This window comes from Amphiprion ocellaris, chromosome 20 (assembly GCF_022539595.1).
Source record: "Amphiprion ocellaris isolate individual 3 ecotype Okinawa chromosome 20, ASM2253959v1, whole genome shotgun sequence".
Classification (NCBI taxonomy): domain Eukaryota; kingdom Metazoa; phylum Chordata; class Actinopteri; family Pomacentridae; genus Amphiprion; species Amphiprion ocellaris.
Window position 1 is genome coordinate 20388281 of NC_072785.1, and position 22508 is coordinate 20410788.

The 22508-nt window shown below is 38.0% G+C and overlaps 1 protein-coding gene and 2 long non-coding RNA genes across 3 annotated transcripts; 2 read left to right on the forward strand and 1 right to left on the reverse strand.

Annotated features, from left to right (window-relative positions):
• Nucleotides 1–806: 806 nt before the first annotated feature.
• On the forward strand, nt 807–7747 carry LOC111574661 (uncharacterized). Its single transcript, XM_023279363.3, has 7 exons — nt 807–964; nt 2224–2372; nt 2733–2852; nt 3088–3124; nt 3254–3328; nt 4581–4689; nt 4775–7747. Exons 1-7 carry the CDS (start codon nt 919–921, stop codon nt 4854–4856), a joined length of 618 nt encoding a protein of 205 aa, XP_023135131.1. The 5' UTR covers nt 807–918; the 3' UTR covers nt 4857–7747.
• A 738-nt stretch (nt 7748–8485) lies between these two features.
• On the forward strand, nt 8486–10990 carry LOC129347729 (uncharacterized). The gene is made up of 3 exons (XR_008599976.1): nt 8486–8793; nt 9400–9558; nt 10487–10990. It is a non-coding gene; the product is annotated as an uncharacterized LOC129347729 (long non-coding RNA).
• An 8579-nt stretch (nt 10991–19569) lies between these two features.
• Nucleotides 19570–22234, reverse strand: LOC118470939 (uncharacterized). Its single transcript, XR_004848126.2, has 4 exons — nt 22095–22234; nt 21013–21164; nt 20775–20916; nt 19570–19912 (listed from the first exon to the last, which is right to left on the reverse strand). It is a non-coding gene; the product is annotated as an uncharacterized LOC118470939 (long non-coding RNA).
• Nucleotides 22235–22508: the final 274 nt, after the last annotated feature.

Below are 22508 nucleotides of genomic sequence, written 5' to 3' on the forward strand. Positions count from 1 at the left end.
CTGCTGGTTCAGGTGATATTCTCCATAGGTTCATCACTACAAACAGCAGCTTTCACATTCATTTGTTTCATGATGTCATTAGCAAAAATAGTAATTATCACTGCCATTAAGTGAGCTTTAATTGAGGAAATCAAATAAAACCCACCTGAGAGTTTCTATGTTAAAATCAATTTGCAGTTCTGAAGTCTGCGCTAACTTAGCAAGTTTGTGTTTCTGATCTGAAACATACGATAATGATAAGAATATTTCATCCTGTTGTCTGTTAACTGGAATAATTGTCAAATAAAACTGTGAGCTACTCAGCTTAGATGTATTATTTTAACTCTACAGATTTCAGTCTGCATAGAGTAAGGTTGTGGGTTTTAATATGAGTTTCATATGAGTTAGGGTTAAACCACGACCAGCAAAATAAAGCTCCTTGAAACAGTCAAAGTCACTGAGAACAGTTTCAGTGAGGTTCTGGTCTACTGTTCTCACATCCCAGCAGCCCCATCTGTAAGCCTCTGGTTTTATTTCCCTCCACTCCTGCTTAGACAGCAGGTGGCAGCTGGCAGCTTCTAACCTGACATGAACTCAAACGATGGCGTGATCTGACTTTTCGCTGACTATGTGAATTTCAAATGCTTCAATGAAATGCTCAAGGAAATTCGTGTTAAACTAACGTTATATTAATAGTGGCATGTTACTGAAAGACAGAAATCTTGGGGATCCATCACTGTGGTTTCATGTTGTTTGCTTGTATTGTAATGTGGGAAAGCAGTCGAGATAAAATAATTCACTTTACTATTATGGTAATAAACGTGACGTTTCATCACTTCCTCATACCTTGCATCAGCCGCCAATAGCGCTACGGTCACGTGACAACAAAGGGGTCCGTAAATCCGCTTTTCCGCGTCCAGCGTGTCATAGATCGGCAGGATGGCTCAGGGGAAGGTGGCTGCTGCTGCGGTGGTGGCGGCTTTATGTGAGTATTACACGAATTAATTTGTTAAATGTTTGCTAGAAGGTGAAGCCGAATCCTGCAGGACAAGGGCGTCGTATTAAAAGTTTTGTTTGCAGAGTCAGAAGTTGTGACTTCATCATTCAATGAATCAGACAACTGTGGGAGTCATTACCGTCTGATGACATTCCCTCGATGAGTTACGTGCGAATTGTTCTACTACGGAGATGTGCTCGAGGTGTTTGATTTATACATTTACGGATAAAGTTTATTTATCTGTCAGAAATAAAACGGTAAACGTCCGGCAATGTATTTTTAATCGGTTTAAAATCAGTGCGTGTATTCAGGCTGAGGTTTACCGGGAACGCGCGCGCGCACACACACACACACACACACACACACACACACACACACACACACACACACACACACACCGTTACGTGTCTCAGTCGAATACAGCGACAAAGTTCAAGCAGCGTTTTCCCCACATGTGCAGTCTGTACAAACACAACATGGTTACAGTAATGTGAGCAGCTGTACACTGTTAAATAGTCCTCTATTGTCAGCAAATATCCTTCATATAGAGCAGAGCAGCCTGGATTTACTGGCATCGTTATTTCTTCAGCGATTAACAGGACGATGTTGTTTTTTTATACCTCAGATAGATTTATTTAATGTGTCATCTCCTCCCGCCGGAAAATGTCCCCCCCACCTTTAATTAAGACGTAAGCTCCTCGCAGCTCTTCGGTGTAGGTTGTTAAACGCACCCTGTACGCCCGGTGAGATGTGGGGATCCTGGGGGAAAACCAACACTGTTGGCTGTAAAATTCCAGCAAACTGCTCTGTGGCAATGCTGCTGGTCTTTATCTGCGATGTTAAAGACCTTCAGGCATCTTCAGTCAGGGTCAATTAAATTTGACTTTAAAAACAAAAAAGAATTTACAAAGAAGCCTCTTTCATATCAACGTGAAAACTGATTTCTAAATATCAAACTTTCAAGTCAGTATTTAGTAGCTGCAACTTTGGTCACATGATTTAATGTTTAAAAGCAATACAGGGTAAATACTGTATGTAGGCAGTGTATGTCTGAGCATGTTTACATAATCCAACATTCAATTTAAATATAAATAAATACAGAGCTCTATTGCTTTACAAGTAGAATTGGATTAATGATCACGACATCCAGTGATTCCAAACAAAGGAAGCAATTAGAAAGCATTTAACATAATTTAAATGCACAGAGGGAAATATTCATCAGCTCTAACATGTGTTTTTGTTTGCAGGCGTCTTTCTCCAGCTTTGTGATGCAGCAGTGGAGCTCCCATGCACTGTCACTCAGGACGGTCGACTACCAAAGTACAACATCTTACATGACTTTGCTGACTTCCCCTCAGACCCCTCAAGCTTTGACTACTCATGGAGCAATGGATCTGTAAGTTAAACAGCCAGAACAGCTGAACTTCATGTCTTCTAACATGATACACTTTCAGTCTCCCAGTTTCTCAAGATGGATGTTTTCCTTTGTCACAGCAACGACCTAAGTTCTCATTATCTGAATGAGTCTACTCCATTTAAATGTATGCGTACACAGTGTCAATAGATCGTCATCAACAGTAGCAGTTATGACAAATCAAACTGTCAAAATAGCAAAAAGATTACCACAAAATCTTTAGAAAATCCCACTTCCACCATCAGATCTGATGTTCACTCCTTACAGTGTGACTATCTGGTTTGTTCACTGTTTTCACTCTGCAACATACAGGATGTTTTTCTTTTTGTATGTTGACTTTAGGATATAGTCCTTGCAAAACAGGAGGGCTCCACTGATCCAGTGAAGAATCATTCCATCAACACTCTGGTCAGTTTGAGATGCATTGACAATGTTCGCTTCACAGCAACCAGCTTCTCCAAGGTAGGAACCTTTTTAAAAAATCAAAAATTTTACTTTACACTCACCAAATCATGAAACATGCTCATTGAAATCAGAGCAAGATTCATTGAAGTCAAGAGTTCCAGTCCAAACATTACTATGTTCTTAGGAGAACGAAGAGTTCAGTTTAGGTTTCTCTGAGATCAGAAGGATGGAATGAAGATGCTGCGACTGTTACAAGCTCAAGACTGAAAATGTGTTTGTTTATTTTCTATAGGGCAAGGTTGAGAAAGAATACAATGCCACCTGTAGCAGTGAGTATCTGTTTTCCAGTCTCTTTATTTAAAGAGTGCATGAAATTCAGCTGTTATTGGAAACATGTTGTTCTATTGTTTACATGATGCCAGATTCTCTTATCCATTTTGTCCCTCTTTATTTTACAGTAAAATGTGAATTTTCACATATCCACTGTTCTAATGAGAACAACTGCAGTTTTAGCACTGCGTCTCCAGTCACAGGTAAGACTGAACTCAGTCATGATTTATATTTTTATATATATTATCATTATCAGATATGGGTCACATACTAGAAGAGATAGGAGCAGTGAACTACAAACAGATACAAATCAGTGAAAGGAAATGAATTGAAGTGAGCAGAAAGATAATCACTCTGCCTGTACTAACCCTGTTTGTTCTTGTTTGTAGTGTCAGACATTAGGTGGTGTGTGTCATTATTTCCTCTTTGTCTTGGTGTGACAACACTCAGCAGTTGTGCTGCCAACTACAACGCCTTTTTTCTCAAAGCAGTTTCCTTTCAGTCACAGTAGAGAGTAATTTGATGTCATGAGCTCATGCTGGATATTATCAAAAAGCTAAAAATGCCTGTCTAGTGCACCTCCACCCTACAGCAGAGACGGCACATGGACAAGGCAAGACGCCTTATCATTTAGCAGCTGAGTTTGCCTAACTGGAATTAACATTACGATATGAACAACGTTATTTTAGCTAGTTGCAGTTGCACTGGGCAGAATTTCTATTCCTGACATCTATAATGTCATCTGATCACTCAAATTCAGTTAGAGATATCTGTAATTGAGTTTACACAAATCCAAATAATCGCTGTAGATAAAATAAATAGCATTAGGATCAATCTGACTGTGGTCCAGGAAATCATTTCAGCAGTGTTAGCACAAGTAATCGTGGCTGCTGTGGTGGATGAGTGGTTTATGATGAGTCAACATTTAACCATAGATATTAGAAACTGGAATAACTCGAATGCAGATAGCCTCATTTGACATTGTGGATGTCTTCATCTGAATTCTAAATATCTGGAAGGAGAAACCCCACACACATGAGTGGTAAAAGCTGACAGATATCCTAGGAAGAAAGACATTGTGTATATGTGAAATTACAGATATCTGCAATTCATATTTGGTTTAGCTATTAAATGTAAAGGGTAGTTGCAATATGTGGATGTTGTAGGGATCATATTTGGTAAACTATATTTACGCCCTTCCTTCCCAGTTAATTTATGATTTTACCCATAAATTGCAACATTAATCTGTGGATTAATTGCATGTTTCCAAAAGTAAACAAACTCATCCTGCTTTCCAATATATTTTTTACATGTTTGATGAATAGTGTATGGAAGAGGCCTACATTAATCCCTGTTGTGTAAACTTCCACTGAAACGACTGAAGAATTACAGTAATCTAGAAGATGATGAAATGAGTGTGACTTCAAATGGTTGACTGTCAAACTCTCTTTTCAGACACTAGCACCAAGATCGCTCTTGGAGTCTTGATCCCGATCCTGATTCTGATTCTGGTGCTGGCTGGGCTATATTTCCTGTGGTACAAATGCAGAGATAGAATTCACAGGTATGTTTAATCAAGTCAGCATATAAAATGACGCGTATTGCTCTCATGTACTGTGTTGTGAACATTGCTCTGTTGTCTTTGTTAGGATGCGCTGCGACAGCCGGGGTAGAGTCTTTTACACGGGTGTGAACATGACCAACACTGGAGCACCAGTTGTTCAAGTGTAGGTGAAGAATAAGAAGAAAGACGTACTTTTACTGTTGTGCCATACTCTATGTGCTTTCCACTGTATTATCGCAAAGCATGTAAAATTGCCATTTAGCGTCATTTCACGGTGCCTTATACTCTTATTCTGCGAGATGTTATATTCATGCTTTTTCTGTTGGGTTTCCCAGAACTGATGCAGTAGGGACATGCTTTCATTACTACATTAACCTTTGCATTTGACCATTAATTTTCCCTTTTAAATCCATTTTTTAAACATTGAATTTATCTTAAACATTAATATTTGCAATACATTATTTTAACAAAGTATTCAAATAGCTATTAATATTACAAAAGGGTTTTAAAAAGGCTACAATCTCACTACCCTCCATAACTCACTACTGCCATCATGTCAGCATGCCTCTGCTGCAAGAAAGTAATCCAGGGAAACACTCTTATTGCGTGTATCTTTGCTTTTCTTTATGTTTCAAAGCTGTACCTTTTTTTTTCTTGACACATTGTCAATTAATTTAAAATGCTACAGACAGTCATGTATCACTTTTTAGCCTTAAGTTGCAGTAATAATAATAATAATAAGTTCCAGATTTCCATGGATCTTGACAGGATAAGCTTGCTTACAGTGTACTGCCTCGTTGTTCTCTGCCATATTCAGGACCAAATAGACCACAGCTGTTTTCTGCATATATATGTATGGCTGGATATGAGAGACTTAAGATGCCAAACTCTCACTTAAAGTAATTTTTCTACCCAACTGTAGCAACACATGGCCTTTTATCAGTATCATGTTTAGTGAGAGGGGTTTTAAAGCTGGGGTTGGCAGTATCTTTTTTCCATCACTGGCTAAAAATTACAAATGTTTTATTCCAGTATATTTGATGAGAAAAGTAGACTTCTTCACCTTAACTTGATGCGGTTTTCAGAATTTTAAAAATTCAGCCCTTTTCAAGAGACTTGGACCAATCTGAGGGCTTTTCACACAGATCAGTTGAAACATTTTTTAGAAAGTTGGATGTGATGGTGCAATGAGTTAGATGGACGTTCACTAAGAGACTGGTTTGAGTCTTGTGTAACGTCACAAGTGTATGTTTAACTTCTAGCTCGAGGAGTGTGAATATGTCTGTGCTAATCTGGTTAGGTGTCCAGATTCCTGCCCACCTTAGCTTTACGCATTTTTACCTGCCTTTTTAACATTCTGTTAAGAATAGGTCTCCTACCTGTGGAAGTTAGGAGACCCATAATGCTGCAAAAGGGTTTGCCCTTTCAGCGTCCTGTAGCACTACAGCTATGATATATAATAAATATAAATAATATATATTTATATAATATACCTATTATGTATATGTAGCTATAAATATATTTGTAATTGATTTTATATTTTATACCTTATACAGCTTTATTGTAAATACACTAATAGGTTTGGATGCAACCATGTGTGTAAAATAACTCTATCCAGTACAGTTGTGAAATACAATACAGATAAGCTATACTGTAGTTATACTGGATTGCATTACATTGTTAAGACACTATAAAGTCTTGACTTATTTGTCATGAATCCTTCTTTTTACTGTCTGCCTTATGAAATTAGACCATATGTCCTTAATCAGATCATGTCCTTTTTCCCTGTATCACCTCTGTACGTCAGCTGTTTGACTGTGATTAAGGTTTTTCTGTCAAAATCCAACTAAAAGCATCTTTCTGGAAACAAGTGTTGTTTTCATTGTTGTTACAAGTAATAGATGTATGTTGTAGGATTTATTGTATTGTTTAATTTATGTCTTCTTATGAATATTTCTTTACCAATTTTAACTGTTAAGATTATTAAATAATGTTTCTCCACCAAATTATAAAATGTAGGGTTAATGTTTGCTCAAATGGAGTTAAGGTTATTTTATGCAGAATTATTAAATGGTCTAACTGACATTCAGCCAGCGAAGTATTTAGATTAGACAAATATAATAATGCAGCATATGAAGCACCTCTTGTTGCGCTGTCAAGAAGAGCTTCACGTATCGTAGGGGAATTATTTAGCTTAACAGGTTGTGTATAAAATTGAGGTAGCTGGAATATATACAAGTTAGGGACTAAAATGTGAACAACAAAACAATTCAGGCACTAAACTTATATTTATGTACATTTGTTAAACTACATATTACCAATAACTATGATAGAACAATAACACACATTAAGACAACACAAAACAAGCAAGGTGGTGAATGTGAGTGAAGGAAAGGAAGAGAACACAATGTTTTAATTTAACATTGGGGTTAATAAATTTGAAATAATGTGTTCTGAGGGAAAGGGATAAAGAGACCACACTTGAAAGAAGCAGCTAATCTGTTGGTAGGCCAATTTGTTAACCTGTAAAATGTATATTTGAAATAGAATTTGGGAAAGTTGCACCAAGTTCCAGGGACTGAAAGTTATTGGCGTGTGTCGTGATGATGAGGGAACCAGTGTCCTGGTATCCCTTTTGTGCTGCTGATCAAAAGGAGACCCATCTGCAAACTGTGGCGTGAAGGTGTTAAATCCTGACTGCAGAAGGGTCACAAACAAAATTTGCTCTTTTCCTGTTCCACTGCTGTTGATGTTTACAATGTTTCTATAGTAACAGGGGTGGGCTTTATTATCAGGCGATTGTCTCAGCCAGTGAAGGTGATGAACTCATGTGGCATGATAAACCTGTGACAGGAAATGAATGAGTTTCTTCACATACCCCATCGCAGCTCATTCAAAACTGTAACCTGTTTCCTTTTCTCTGTCTACACATTTAAAGAATTAAATCACAACAGGATGTGGTTAACCTTGTACTGATAAAGGGCTTTAAAGCTACCGGGAAAACTTTAGATGCTTTCATAGAGTTTAGCTTTTCTGTGGCATAAAGTAAACATGTAAATAAAACTCACTACAATAATAATCTGTGTGGCGTCAACATAACTTATGAAACTCACTACTCCACTTCAGATTCACTGGGTCACGACTTTATGTTTATGAGGAAAGTTGACAGCTTCCTAGTCCTATGTTTATCTAAATGTAAAGCTATTTACTAGTAAAGTAAGTACACACTGCCAGACACAACAAAGCTTCCTGGTTATAAATAGCGACGGCGTGTTGCACAATGAGGTGAGAATAGAACTACAGTGACCTGTACAGACTTTGAAACTGATTTTATCTGTCTCAGGGTCGACTCTTCCATCCAACACACTGACAGCTGCAGTCTGAAACACAGTGGCACCACGACAACATTAATATCACATGATTTACTATAACAAAAGGTTTAGATTCCTGGCAACGCCAGTGGGAACTCAGAGCAGGGAGGAGTTTTGGTTTGAACGTGTACGTGAGAGTTGGCAGGCTGCTTGAGAGAGAGTGTTGGTGCTGAGCTGGGGATTTCCTCTTGTAAAACAAACAATACAATATTGCAAAAGATTAAAAGTGGAGCGCAAACTGTCACGAGCAAATGTAAATGTACAATGCTTAAAAAATTGCTGCTGACACGGTCTCCGCGCACAGAAAATCTGCGCTGCGCACAAAAAAAAATCCAACCTAAATTGTAAATACAATAAACACGTAACAATTCATTCTGTGCTATTTTTCATTGTGAGTTAGTGAGTGACCAGTGACTGGCTGCTGCAGCCAATGATGCGATTCACATACGTATTTACCATAGACTGTATATAATGGTATTTACGCAGCTAATCAACGTCAGGCGTCCTTATGTGCAGCCACCATTGTTCTCATAGATATGAATGAGTAGATAGGACACGCCCCTTTGAGCTGCGTGCTACAGCGAGGCTAAGCTAGTGGGGGCAAAGTTTCAGTGCATTCCATTGATGTAAACGGCGTGAAAACGGAAACAAGTATGCCGTCTCACTGTGCTGCATACAATTACACACTGCGTCGTACGATTGAGACAAGGAAACTTGGAATGACTTTTCATAGGTAAGAATAGTTTTTTGCACTTTTTTAATTATGAAATCTTGTTGAGAGCTTCCAGTCTATGAGAGCTAACCAGTTAGCCACTAGCAAAACGCTAAGGCGAGCTAGCAGCTTGACAACCAAATACCAGACGATTAATAGTAGCTGTAGTATAGTTGTACAAGCAGTAGTAGTAATACTAAAAGTACAAGCAGCAGTAGTAGTATAAACAGCTGTCAGAGTCGTAGAAGTATTATCAGCATTTGTAATAGTATTACAAGTTGTAGTAGCAGTGCCAGTATCAGCAGCAGTAGTTAATAGTCACATTGCTATGACTACCACCAATACTACCAATAGTAGTTATAAAGCCTAACTCATGTATATCCAGATTACATCTATGTTCTTCCTCCAAACCCCTTTTATGATTGGGATTACAGGCAGTTCTTTAGGACTGCTCTCAAATAATTGAAATGTTACTAAACAAGGTTATACTTATCAAATTAAACAGCTCTGGTCTCCAGTATATTGGCGAATTCGGTTCTTTGTACTTAATTTATTAGCATGATTTCTTTTTAATATGTTGTGTACAGACTTAGTTACTTCTCTGTCTACTTTTCTTACTCCATGTAGGTTTCCCAGAGACTATGGGTTGAGAAGGAATTGGAAGTTTGTTGGCTTAGACCTGGTGTCATTCCATCAGTGTTAAACTTCCCGGCTCATCTTGGAAGAGTACGTGCCAGAAAGACCACGACCAAGCAGCCTTGAGATCTTAGGCAGCGTCTCCCTGAGGTGGGTGTCAACTGTGTTCACAGTCAGGTCTGTGGTAATCCTGTCAAAAAACAAAACAGAAAAAAATCTAGATTATAAATCAACATGTAACCAAAGCACTCTGTATATAACGCCATAGTATAGGATGTAGTTCAGAAAATGTCAAAGTATAGTATGCTTTACTCAAGAATAACATAGTATGTCCTGTAGTTCATAATACAGCATGTTGGCAAGAAAAAAAAAAAAACATAGATTATTATGTGTTCAAAAAGTGCAAAATGATAGGATGTTGCCTAAAATTGTCATGTATGATATGTGGTTCAAAAAATGTCATAGTGCAGTATATTGTCAAAATAGTATGTAATTCAAGAAAACATCTGAGTATAATGTCATCTAAAAAATGCCATAGAATAATAATTTCATTGCACAAGTAAAAGTATAGTAACTTTTAAAACTGTTCGAATTCTTATATGTTGTTAAAAATAACAAAAAAACTAAAACAAAAAAAAGGTCACAGTAATATGTCAATTAAAAAAACCTCATAGTATTGCATGTCGCTCTAAAAACGTCATAGAAAAGCCTTTAGTCCACAAAATGTTGTTATGTCCCGGCTGTCTGAAGTAAGTGAGGAGCAACAGAAAAACAGTCCAAACGCTGGTTTCCAGAGGGTTAGACGAGTATTTATTTGAAAGAGTAAGTTTACAACAACACAACATGTGAGGGGGTTAAAAGCAAATGGGTGTTAGTAAAATAAAAATAAATAAACAGAACTAAAAGTGAACTTCATGTTGACATTGATGGGCATTCCAACCAGGAACAAAGTAAAAGATAATCAATAGGAAAAAAAACTCTTCCTGTTCATCTCTTAAAACCCAAAAACACACTGCAGTAGCACCCTAAACTAAAACTACCAATGGGTTCCCTGTTTTCCTTTCTGAACAATTCAAAGGTCCCTCTCTATCTCCCCACACATCCACCAACCACTGGAACACATCTCCAAAGTTCTGCCGGGCCAGCTCAGCTTCCCCTCAGAAGAAGTTCCGCCACCTGCCAGATGAAGGAGCCTTTTGAGAGGCAGCTGGCATCATGATTGGACTGTACTTTGGTCTGTTCCAATCCAGCTTCAGCTCCAGAGACGGCAGGCGGGACGAGTCAACGGAGGCCTGGTGGACGAAGGCATGCAGCTGAGTACAATCCAGAAAACAACAGAGGAGGAGTGCAGCGGCCCAGGGCCAGAACAAACAGAGTAGCATCATATGTCTCTTAGAAAACATCACAGTATAGCCTTTGGTATGAAAAAAACGCCATCATATACATCGTATATTGTACAAATAACAAGTCAAAGGAAAGAGACAGACATTGTAGAATTGTAGTAATTGTGGGCTGACTGATTTACTGATTATCAGTATTTTATTTTTTACTGATTTACGGTAATAAATACATTTAAAAATGGCGCTACTTTGGCTCTGAACCTTTATCTGCCTGTGGTCGCTCTGTCTTCTGGAGTGATTTGATTGGTTATACGTAACAAATAAAACTCCTTTAACTTAACATCTGTAAACAAAACAAAAACGTATCAACAAAGTTTTCTGTTAGAGTTTGTGTTCTTCTAAGTTTAACTCAAGATTTTAAATACTTTCATTTACTGCAAATGAATATCTACTCCATATGTCTCAGTAATAATCATTATCAGCCTTAAAAACCCACAAAACACCCCTCTATACTCGACGACACTTAGTACAGTCCGGTTCCCCCTTCTATAAATCTGCTTGGAATCGTCCACTTCCTGTTTGTCAAAGTGGCCTTCTACCTGGACAGGTTTTGTTGGAGCTCATGCAACAAACATTTTGGGTAACTGCACTTTAATATGGATGGATGACACTGAATTAGAGTCTGTTTTCATGAGACTGAGTTAAGATGTGTAGCTCTGTCATTAAATAGGAAATTATTTCTCAGAATTCACGTAGAAAAGTCTGAAATGTTCGCTAGGTTAGCGTCCCACATGTTCTTTGGCTCAGCTAAAGCTAACTCTCTCCAACTTCTGGATCTCTTGAGTTGCTTGTTGTTAAAATATCTTGCTATAGGTGCTGAAGCTCAGAAAGTCTGAGATGTTTGTTCAAAAATAAGCTCATTCTCAAGTCTTATCTGAACTGTCCTCTTTTGTTTGAACTTTCCCTAAACTTAGGAGTTAATGATAGAGCAGCACATCCAGACTCAGTCTCATTTATGTAGAGATTAAACTTCAGTGTCATTCATTGATGTTAAAGTGCAGTTTTTCAAATGTTTGTTGCACATGCTCCCGACCAAACCAGTCCAGGTGGAAGACGATGTGAAGCGAAAGCTCCAGAGGATGAATATCACACATTTACATTGGAAATTAATGTCCTTCAATTAGACATTGTCATGCAAAAGTTGGATTTCCCTTTGTTGAGTGTTTTGTTGATGTTGGTTTCTAAATGTTTTTTGACACTCTGCCCCAAAGATTAAAACCTTCTACGGCTCACAAGCTGCAACAATTCACACATTATCAACTATCTTTCTGACTAAACTAAGATAAAAAGTGAAAAACTGCCTGATTCCTGCATCATGAATGTAAATCTTTTTGGTTTTTATGACAGTAAACTGAATATATTTGGGTTTGACATTTTATAAACCAAAACAAGAAATGAATTACTGGAGAAAATGACAGATTAATGGACAAAGAAAATGTTTTCCAACATATATGGCTGAATTACTCCATTACATGATACATACAATTTAAATTCTATTTTATTCATATAATGCCAATTAGAGATCAAATTGTCTCAAGACGCTTTATTTTGATATTTTTTTGTCATACTGAAAATATGACAAAGTAAGAAATTTAAAGCTCTTGACTAACCCAATTTATTATTTGGTTTTTAAGAGATTAATTGACAAAATAACTTTCTCCACTAAAACTTATAATCATGAGGTCAAATAGAAGGAACAGTTTTAAATACTGCAGTCCCACGACGACAAGAATAAAGTTTCTCAACAAAAACGAAATCTGCTGGTGGATTCCATGAAAGTCCTAATAAATGATAATAAAGTGTGATACTAAAGGTTTGTGGTGCTAAAAATGTCCAAGTAAAGATATGAAGTTGAACATGTGGATGGAGGTTGATAAAAGTTGATCTCCCTTCATTTCTCTGGAGTGACTCCATGGATTTTATGGATGGTGGTTAAAGACCTGCTCTTCTAGTCGTCTTCCTTCTAGTCGCTGTAAAAAGTCAGTCCATCCTGGCTGACTTCAATACCTCTTCATGACGACTTGTTCTACCTCCGACCTGGTGGAAACTCCAGAAACTCGGGAAAACCCGTGGAGACTCGAAGAACTCGTGGAGACTCGAAAAACTCGTTGGGCGGGGGAAGGTGTGGTGGGCAGTGGGGAGAGGTGGGGGAGTAGAGGGGGGAGGCCGCCACCCACCTCCCCGCCTTCTCTCCGCCCTGACTCCACCCAGACTCCGCCTTTGCCCTGCCCATGTGGTCACTTCAGGAACTACGATGCCAAAGGGACGACGAATTTATTTCTTTTTGTCTGATCTGTAGCTCAGTGAGTTAAGGATTTGCCTATGGAGCTGCAGGTCGCCGGTTCAAGACCAGACACTTCTTAAATTTTCTCAAAATCCTGACAAAGACAAAGAAAGAAAAGGGCCAGTGGCGGGTCTTGAACCTGCGACCTTCCACTTGGTAGTCTGTCTCTTATCCTCCTGAGCTATTCGCTCAGATACTAATTCTTCTTTTTTTTGCGTATTTATCATCTATTTTTTGTCGTTTTCGAGTTTTTTTTTAACTCAAGTCTCGACTCGACCGTTTTTCTCAGGAGGTGGGACTTCAGCCTTTGTGCTGGAGGGTGGAACCCTCAGTTCCAAGACTTTCCAAGCCTCCAGACCTCCCGAGTCCTCAGGACCTGAGCTTTCACACAGTCTGAGGGCTGAAATTTTCTAAGTCCCACAGTAGTTCTCTGTTAGTTTGAACCTTCAGACAGTCTGAGGGCTGAAATTTTCGAAGTCCCACAGTAGTTCTCTGTTAGATTTAACTTTCAGACAGTCCAAGGACTGAAATCCTCTAAGTTCCTGAGTAGTTCTCTGTTAGTTTGAACTTTCAGACAGTCTGAGGGCTGAAGTTTTAGAAGTTTCTCAGTACTTCTCTGTTAGTTTGAACCTTCAGACACTCTGAGGACTGAAATTTTAGAAGTTTCTCAGTACTTCTCTGTTAGTTTGAACTTTCTGGTTAACAGAAGCCTTAAAACTTGTGACCATGAGTCTTGATTTCACATTTAGACCATCCATCTGAGTTCTTCTCAGACCTTCACCTGTGGGTTTTTTAGAAATCCTTAACAAGCTTTGATTCTCTTCACTGAACAGTAAAGTTTGTGGAGCTCAGAAGGTAACATTAGTTTGATCAATGCCTTCAACTACTAGTAGACTTTATCTGGAAAGCAGTTTTCTTAAATGAGTTCTTAGTAAATCTGTCCACAACCAAACCAAGAACATAGAAAGAGGAAATGTTTGAAGAAACAACTTGATGTTTTCATTTCAGACTAGAAAACGCTTTCAGACCTTTATCTGTTTTTGCTCTTTTTCATCCTTTTATTGTCTCTTCTGTTTAGTTTGATCTTCTAAAGTTTAACTGGTGTCTTTTCAAATGTTTTGTCTTTAGTTTGATTCTTCTTAAATGTTTAGTTTTGCTCTTTTCTCACATTTTATTCTTTTCTAATGTCTGATTTGATTTTGAAATATTTTGTCTTTTTAATGTTTAATTGTTGTTTATTCAAATGTTTTATTGGCTTGTTTGAAAAATTCCTTTTTCTTTCCAAATGTTTAATTTTTTGATTAAATCTTTAAGGTTTTTCTTCTTAAATGTTTTACCACCAATGTTTCATTTTCTTTTTAAATGCTTCATTGTATTTTCTGTTTAATTCCTATTTAAAGTTTTATCGTCTTTAAGATTTAATTTTCTAATAAACATTTAATTTTTTAATTAAATGTTTTGTCTTTTTAAAGGTTTAATAATCTAATTAAATGTTTTGTATTTTTAAAAAATGTTTAATATTCTTCTTGTTTAATTGTATTTTTTAAATGTTTAATGATCTAAAATATTTCATCTTTAATGTTTAATATTTTTGTTTAAAAACATTTGTTTAATTTCATAATTACGTTTTGCATCTTCCATTTAATTATCTAATTAAATATTTTGTCTCTTTAATATAATTTAATTGTATTTAATGTTTAATTTTCTTGTTAAAAGTTTTATTGTATTAAATGTTTTTTCTGTTGATTTAATTGCTTTTTAAAATGCAATTTATTTCTTGAATCTTTTTTTGTCAAGATTTTAACCCCAACCTTAAAAATGAAATAAACCCTTAAATCACAATGAAAATAATTCTGTCGTCACAATCATGAGTTAGTCCATTATTCACTTTATCAATTCAACTTTATTTGTTTAGCACCTTTCACACAAATGACAAAACTAAACAAGCAAAGAGAAAAAACTATGCTAATACTATGATTAAAACTCAAAAACATTTTAAAAAAAATTTTAACATGGTGATAAAATATGTTGTGTCCAGGGGATGGAGGGAGTTTGTTGAAGTCCTCTGGGGCTCACATGGGAAATCATTTAAAATATAAACTTGATATTCAGTCTAAGGAAACTGCAGAGCGACAGAAGAACCAACAATATCTCCTGTTTTCTCCTTTAATGAGTCGACTCTTCTTGTGCTTTCAGACCAAAGAACTACAGACTCTTCACAACCTGCTCAAACTCTTGGTACAGGACCTCACCACACGGGTCAAGAAGGTTTCTGTCTCATTTCTACTCTGAAGCTCACCTTCTCCTGCTCAAACTGCTGACAAATGTTTCTGCTGCTCTAAAGTCTGGTCTCCAGAACTTCCTAAAAACTCTCAAAGTCTCTTCTGCTGCAGGTTGCTTTGTAGAACTGTTGCAGAAAACCTCACTAAACCACATGGAGGGGCCTCAAGATAGTCGTCCAAATGAAACCATACAAAAACCAAACTGGCACAACCCAAACGCTAAAGTCTCCTGCAGCCTACCAGAGAACCTCTGAGAACAGAGAATCAGGACAGGAACTCTTACCTTCTGGACAACCAACGCTGGTTCACAAACAAGAATACAGAATGTGTCTGACCAAAAACCTCTGAAGACTCACTACAGCCAAGATAAAGACACAACTCAGCTGCACCAAATCCACTAATCACTGCACACATTAGTACCATGTGCTAACTGTGGCTAAAGAACCTCATTTACCAAGACAACTATCCAGTACAAAGCCCTAAAACACACCAAGAAACACATTAAAGACGATTTTACTGCTGGAAGCTGCAAGCCAACACCTAAAGAACAAACTCAAGCAATGGAGCCAGACCCGGTTCAGTGGGAAGAGAAGCAGAGGAAATGTTTGTCTGCAGCTAAACAAAGCAGGAAGACACTGAGCTGCTCAGGTGTTCCTGATAACACCAAGCAGCCACCTGGACAGCCAATAGGAACACAGCTTACTGGAAGTCCAGAGGGCTGGGTTAGTGAAGGAAATTTAGTTTAAAGTTGAAGCAGAAAGTTAACAAAGAAAGTTGAAAACCACCTTCTGATACCTGAAATCTCTGAGTTTTCACACAAAGAACACCTGAACATGTCAAACTGGTTCCATAGTAGAACCATCATTGTAAAAACGTCATAGAATGGTATGTTGCTCAAAAAACATTAGGACCCAGCTGTCAGGGGAAAAACATGTAAGAAACATGAGAACAGAGAGAACCCAACCAGTAGGTCACAGTTTATCATCCCCCAGTCATCTCCTGAAGTCCATATGGTGAGAGACATCAGTATCTGGTTGTTAATTTACCAGAGGATGCTTATAATCATGCTGATGTGGTCTGTACTCTACAGTATTTTAGTGACTCAATAAATGCCTAAGTTGTTTTTTTTAAATGCTTTTTAGTTTTTAATAAACATTTAATAGCCTATATGTAATCAATAAATGGTCTTTGCCTATCTTAAGAAAAATTCACTCAGAACTCTATGTTAACAGTACTAAATAAATCAATAAATACATGCATACACACAAAAATAAGTTAATACATTAACTGTGTTAACATAAGATTTAGATTTTTAAAAAAAAAAAAAAAAAAGTTGTTTATGTTTTTGCAGAATCCAGTATTACTCACTGGTTGGTCATTACATTTTGTTAGTTTGATTTCACTGTTTAAAATGATGCCACCTCTTTTCAGACAGAACCTGTGATAATAAAACTATACAAAATTTTTAGTTCCGTGTTAATAAAGCACTTAAAGCTTTAAGTATGGCTAAATGCTTTTTTCAAAATTAAATATATCACTCCTTAGGTGGTAGTGGCCCCAAGTTCAGTAAAGTTGGAAAGATATTCACAGATTCGGACTTCCAGCATCAATAACTCATTAGATATAGGTTGTCAAAACATAAACGGTGCCTCTTTCCCATTGTTGCAAGGCAGACAATGTGCTACAAGCCCAGTTTTATCAAAAGTAGCTGTCTTTCAAGCTACAGGAATAACATTGGTGTCTATGGAGTGAACAGGGTCCGTCTGCAATTTGCAAAACCACTGCAACAGTAAAGAGAGACAAATATTCAATAACTTCACTCTTATACATTGTAGTGTCACTAAAATCACTGCAGCCTTCAACTGGCCCCTGTTGACAAAGTGTTTTAACAGAAATGTAAATGCTGTAATTTGATTCTTTTAATGAACCATGTAACTTGAATGGATGTGATGCTGGTGTGACCACAGTGCACACGTCTGATGTTGCTCACAGTGGTCCAAGGGACGCTCAGGGAGTTTGTGTGTTTGCTCAGACTCAGGAAAAATTACAGGGAACATTGACCAGAACTGTGCAATTTGGTTTTTCTCTGTTTCCTCAATCTGCTGTAAAACTAAGCTGAACAAAAATATAAATGCAGTATACACGATTTTCTTTTCTGGCTTATGCACAACCATAAGAAGAACCTATATTCTATTTCTAAGGATAAAAAAGTGATTATTCAGACAGCTGTACACACAAAGTTTTTGAGCTGTTCACTGATGACACATTCTCAGCCACTGATTTAATCCACATCTTACTCAGGTGTGAATTTAAAGCACAAGGATCAATAATGTGACCAGTCCACAGACACTCCTTTGACTATACAAGGCCTTCTTAAACTGCAGATTTATCCCTCGTACTGTCCTGGGATCATTCTGACTCACTTTCCATCGTATACTTTTATGAAAACGTGTTTTTGGCCCTAAATTCCAAAATAAAGGGAAACATTTATGGTAATGGGTTGGACTGAAGTAAGACTAAAGGTGTAACACAGATTTGATTGACCATTTATCCTGTATGCTTTAAATAACAGTCAAACCAGGAGGGGTCATTTTGACACCAAAAGACAAAAGGCGTATGGTAACTGGAGAACATTACAAGGGGTATTCAAATGTCACAGTGCCATTGATGACAGCAGAGAGATGAGAATGGGCTGTTGGCATGCTGCAATGGCAATTTGTATGTCCACAACTTCACCATTTGTCATTGAACAAATCATTGCAAAAAGCATGGGAAGACAGACATCACATGATGCTCTGGACTGATGTGTCTGTCAATGAGAGCCTGTCCCCCAAAATGTCCACCAACCTCACTGAATCCTTCAGGAAGAGCAGGACAACGTTCCACAATCAGCACAGATGACCTCATTAACTCTGAAGGTTGCAGATGTGTGAAGTGTTACTGACTTGGGATTTCTGCTCTATGACTCCACTCTTCATCTGCAATCAGTGCATGTTCAGTTGTTTTTTTTTTTGTAGAGATGCCATGTGTTGGGACAAAAAAAAAAACCCTATTCCATTATGTTACAAATAATAGACAGAATTTGATAAAATATTAAATGTGCATACATCACCTTATTAGAGTTTTTGGTTATCCCAGTAGGTCATTTCAAGCAAAATATGATCTCATAAACGTCATTATTTGGAATACGTTGAACTCACCACTGGACTATTACAATTGAGATCAAAAATAATGTCTGACTGATCTGTGCTTTAGTGATAGTTTGACATAATGTATAACATTTATCAGCACAGCAGAAATCAGTTCATTTGTCCAAAATAAACTCCATCTCTGTATTTTTTTGTTTCTGTCAGTTTATGTCTTTATAACAGAACATCAGTGACTGTCTCCAGTAAACTCAGAGGAGCTACAACACATGTGATCTCTGACAGCAGTATAAGGTAGCTGACAGGATGAACTTGAACACATTCTTTAACAGCTCCGTGAAGCTGACCCCCACCCACGAAAAAAATCCAAGCAAACAGGCTGACCCCCCACCCACGAAAAAAATCCAAGCAAACAGGCTGAGTGGTTAGTGCTTCGTTTGTGCTGATTTGTGCCATTAAAATTTTCGTTTGTGCTGCTATAATTTTTGAGATATTAAAGATTATTTTTTAGGTCATTCAGAGGTCATCATCCCCCCAGCTTGCTCCAAAATGAACCAGACTGGTCTATTTTTTTAGTGCTTCGTTTGTGCTGATTTGTGCCGTTAAAATTTTCGTTTGTGCTGCTATACTTTCTGAGATATTACAAGTTTTATTTACAGACGATCACATGACCCGAATTGATGACGTCTGTGGTCTGCGACGTTTATAACGTGTTAATGTATATAACGTGTATAACAAAGGCCCTATACACCTTTGTGAAGCTGAACAGACATAACATCTGGTCAGTGTTGCAATTCAGTGACCAGGAAAGTGATCCTGACATTACTGTTGACATGGAGTCAGACTCAGGTTGCATTTCTCCTGAACAAAACGATTGTCAGGCTTTTCAGCTTGAAGTACCTTTTGAGGAATGGGTTAAACTTATTCCAGAAAAAGTGCAATACAAAGACAAGTTTTCTCCATCTCTGAAAAGGGAATACACAGTTTTGAAGCCTGGCACTTGGACTCATGTCATAAATGATCTGTTGTGGAAGAAGATAAAAAAACTCATGCACATTTGTGTTCGATAGAGCCAAGGTTTATCCAACTGTCACCAATGATTACATACAGATTAGAGGCTACTGTAAGGAATGTAAAGGCAATTTGGAAATGAAATGTGACAGAGAGCCAGCAATTAATAGCCCAATGATGCTCCAGTGTTACATAAAAAATACAGACATCTCCCTGCACACTGGCTGTTCCAAGCGGTTCATGTCTGGAAACCTGCGTGAACAGATTGCGAAAGAGCTGTGTGAGGGCAGGATGGAACCAGCTGTATGGAGGTCAGCAAAGGCAGCAGATCTAATGGATGTTGGAGATCCTGAGCCAAGCCACCTACCGAATTTGGCCACCCTGCGGAAAGCCAAACAAGAGAGACAAGATCTGGAATTAGGGGACAAAGATCCTATTATATCTTTGCAGTTATTAAAATATAGTGCATGTCACAGTGGTAGCATTCGAGACATTGGACTGGATAAGTTTTTCTGTCACTACTGGAGTCAAACTCAGCTGCATGTATATAAGACATTGTCCAAGACATCTTACCCAACAGTGTGTTTTGATGCAACTGGCTCAGTAGTGAGAAAACTGGTAAGACCAAATGGTCAATCTGGCCATATTTTCCTGTATCAAGGCGTTCTGACAGCACACAACTGCTCCAGTGTCCCAGTGGTGCAAATGTTGTCAGAGAGACATGATGTGAATGCCATTGCAAACTGGTTAACAGAATGAATTCGTGCAGGTGCAGCTAAAGGAAGTTGTGAGTGATTTTTCTCTGGCCATTCTTAAATCCAAGTAAATCCAACTTTTGGGGCCAAAAGAGTGAAGGTGGGATTATTAAAAAAATGGAAACCTTCATCAGCCTATTAAACTTGGCAAATCAACAATCTCTGTGTTGAACACCTGCGCATTTGATGCATTTTGTCAGTCCTTATGTTGTGCTTTCTGTGACAGCTCTGCATTTCAAAATGCTGTTAGGAGAGACAGTGACAACCCAGTCTTGCAGCTGGTGAAAGCCGTTGTCACAGATGGTGTCACCAAACAGACATACTCACAGAGGGCAGAGCTGCTTAGTGCAATGTTTGAAGCAGTCCAGTTGAGGTCTGGTGCCCTCCAAGTAGATGCACAGTGCAACATCTCTACTGTCATTGCAAAGACAATGAGAAATGTATCCAGTGTGTATCTCACAAAACACTGCTCTTCACAGTACTGCTACCTCAGCAAAGGAATGACAAGGGAAGTGCCACTTGATGGATTCTGGTATGGCTCAGCTTGACACTGCTGTGGAAGAAGGACTCTGCCTGCCTGAGACTCCCTGCCTCAGACCAATCCTGGAGCATTCTCAGTGTCCATCAGAACTGAAAACAACAAACAGCACGTCAGGAAATGTGCTCTGCGCAGGGACAGTTACTCACAGCTACAGCATAGGAGAAGTAACATGGATTGATACTGACCTTGCAAACCAAACAGAATTTTGCTTGAGTGAATTTCCTTCCAATATGGTTCTCCAAGGAAAGACATTCACTCTGAGGGCAATCATTGCTTTCCGGGGAAGCTTGACAAAGGATGGTCTGGGGCACTACACTGCATACTGCAGGACAGCTCCCTGTGTGTGGGAGCAGTATGATGACTTGACCAGTGGAGTCATGGCAGCATCTGAGAAGGAAAAGCTACAAGCACATGCTGTGCTATACACAGTAAATTGAACACTGTTCAAAATTGGCCCTATTTAAGCCATTAATCAAGGCGCTATTGCTGCCAGGTTGCTTGGACACTGTTAATTGCCATTTGTGGCTATATTGTTATTCATAGTTTGGGTTATTATAGTTACACGTGTTCAATATGGCTATTGTTTTGATTATTTAAAACATTCCATAGTTTGGGTTATCAGTATATTCAATTTTTCACATAAAATTAATTTTCCAAATCAAAAGTCTTTTTTTCAGTCTTGTTTCAGTCTAATGTATATTGGATTTTCAAACACAGTCACCTTCTTCTGCATCCTCTTCGTAGTCACGGTTCTTTTTTTCTCTCAGCCAATTAACTATACTGATCATGCGTTGACCTCATGGCCTGCAGGCTGTGGAATATTAATTAATAACGCGTGGCTTCTGGCTGCTCTAACGTGCTCTTGTACTTCGTCGTGGCAAAAATAACGCCAATAGAGTTTATGTTTCTATATTTACAAAAAGTAAATGTCCACACTCATAACTATGAATAGATATATGAAACCAATTTATTTACCATCTGGAGTTCACAAATATCAAAAAAGAGCGATGTCTTCCCGACAGTCCACGCCACAATACACCTCCCTTATGCGCCACACCTGTGTCAATTAGTGTGGCCTTCAAATAAACAGGTATCTAGTTCACAGCACCACTTACTGGTTGCTGATTAAAATGGCTCCAACAGAATATATATAATTTAATAAAACTCCATATAGAAAAACCCGTCTCCCTAAAAAACAATATAGGTATACAAAAATCACTTAACCGGTAATGTCACAGTTTTTATGCAGAAAAAATTTGAGATTTACCTTTCTTTCCTTCCTGTATTGGTAACATCCGACAGCTTCACTTTGCCGCTGACTGAATAACAGTTAATTATTACAACGTTCTGTAAAAAGCGCAGAACGCTGAGGCGGGGGAAAGCTATAGAAAGCCATTGCCACAGACGGTGGTGTTGTTGTCTATGGCGCAGACCACAGACGTCATCAATTTGGGTCATGTGATCGTCTGTAAATAAAACTTGTAATATCTCAGAAAGTATAGCAGCACAAACGAAAATTTTAACGGCACAAATCAGCACAAACGAAGCACTAAAAAAATAGACCAGTCTGGTTCATTTTGGAGCAAGCTGGGGGGATGATGACCTCTGAATGACCTAAAAAATAATCTTTAATATCTCAAAAACTATAGCAGCACAAACGAAAATTTTAACGGCACAAATC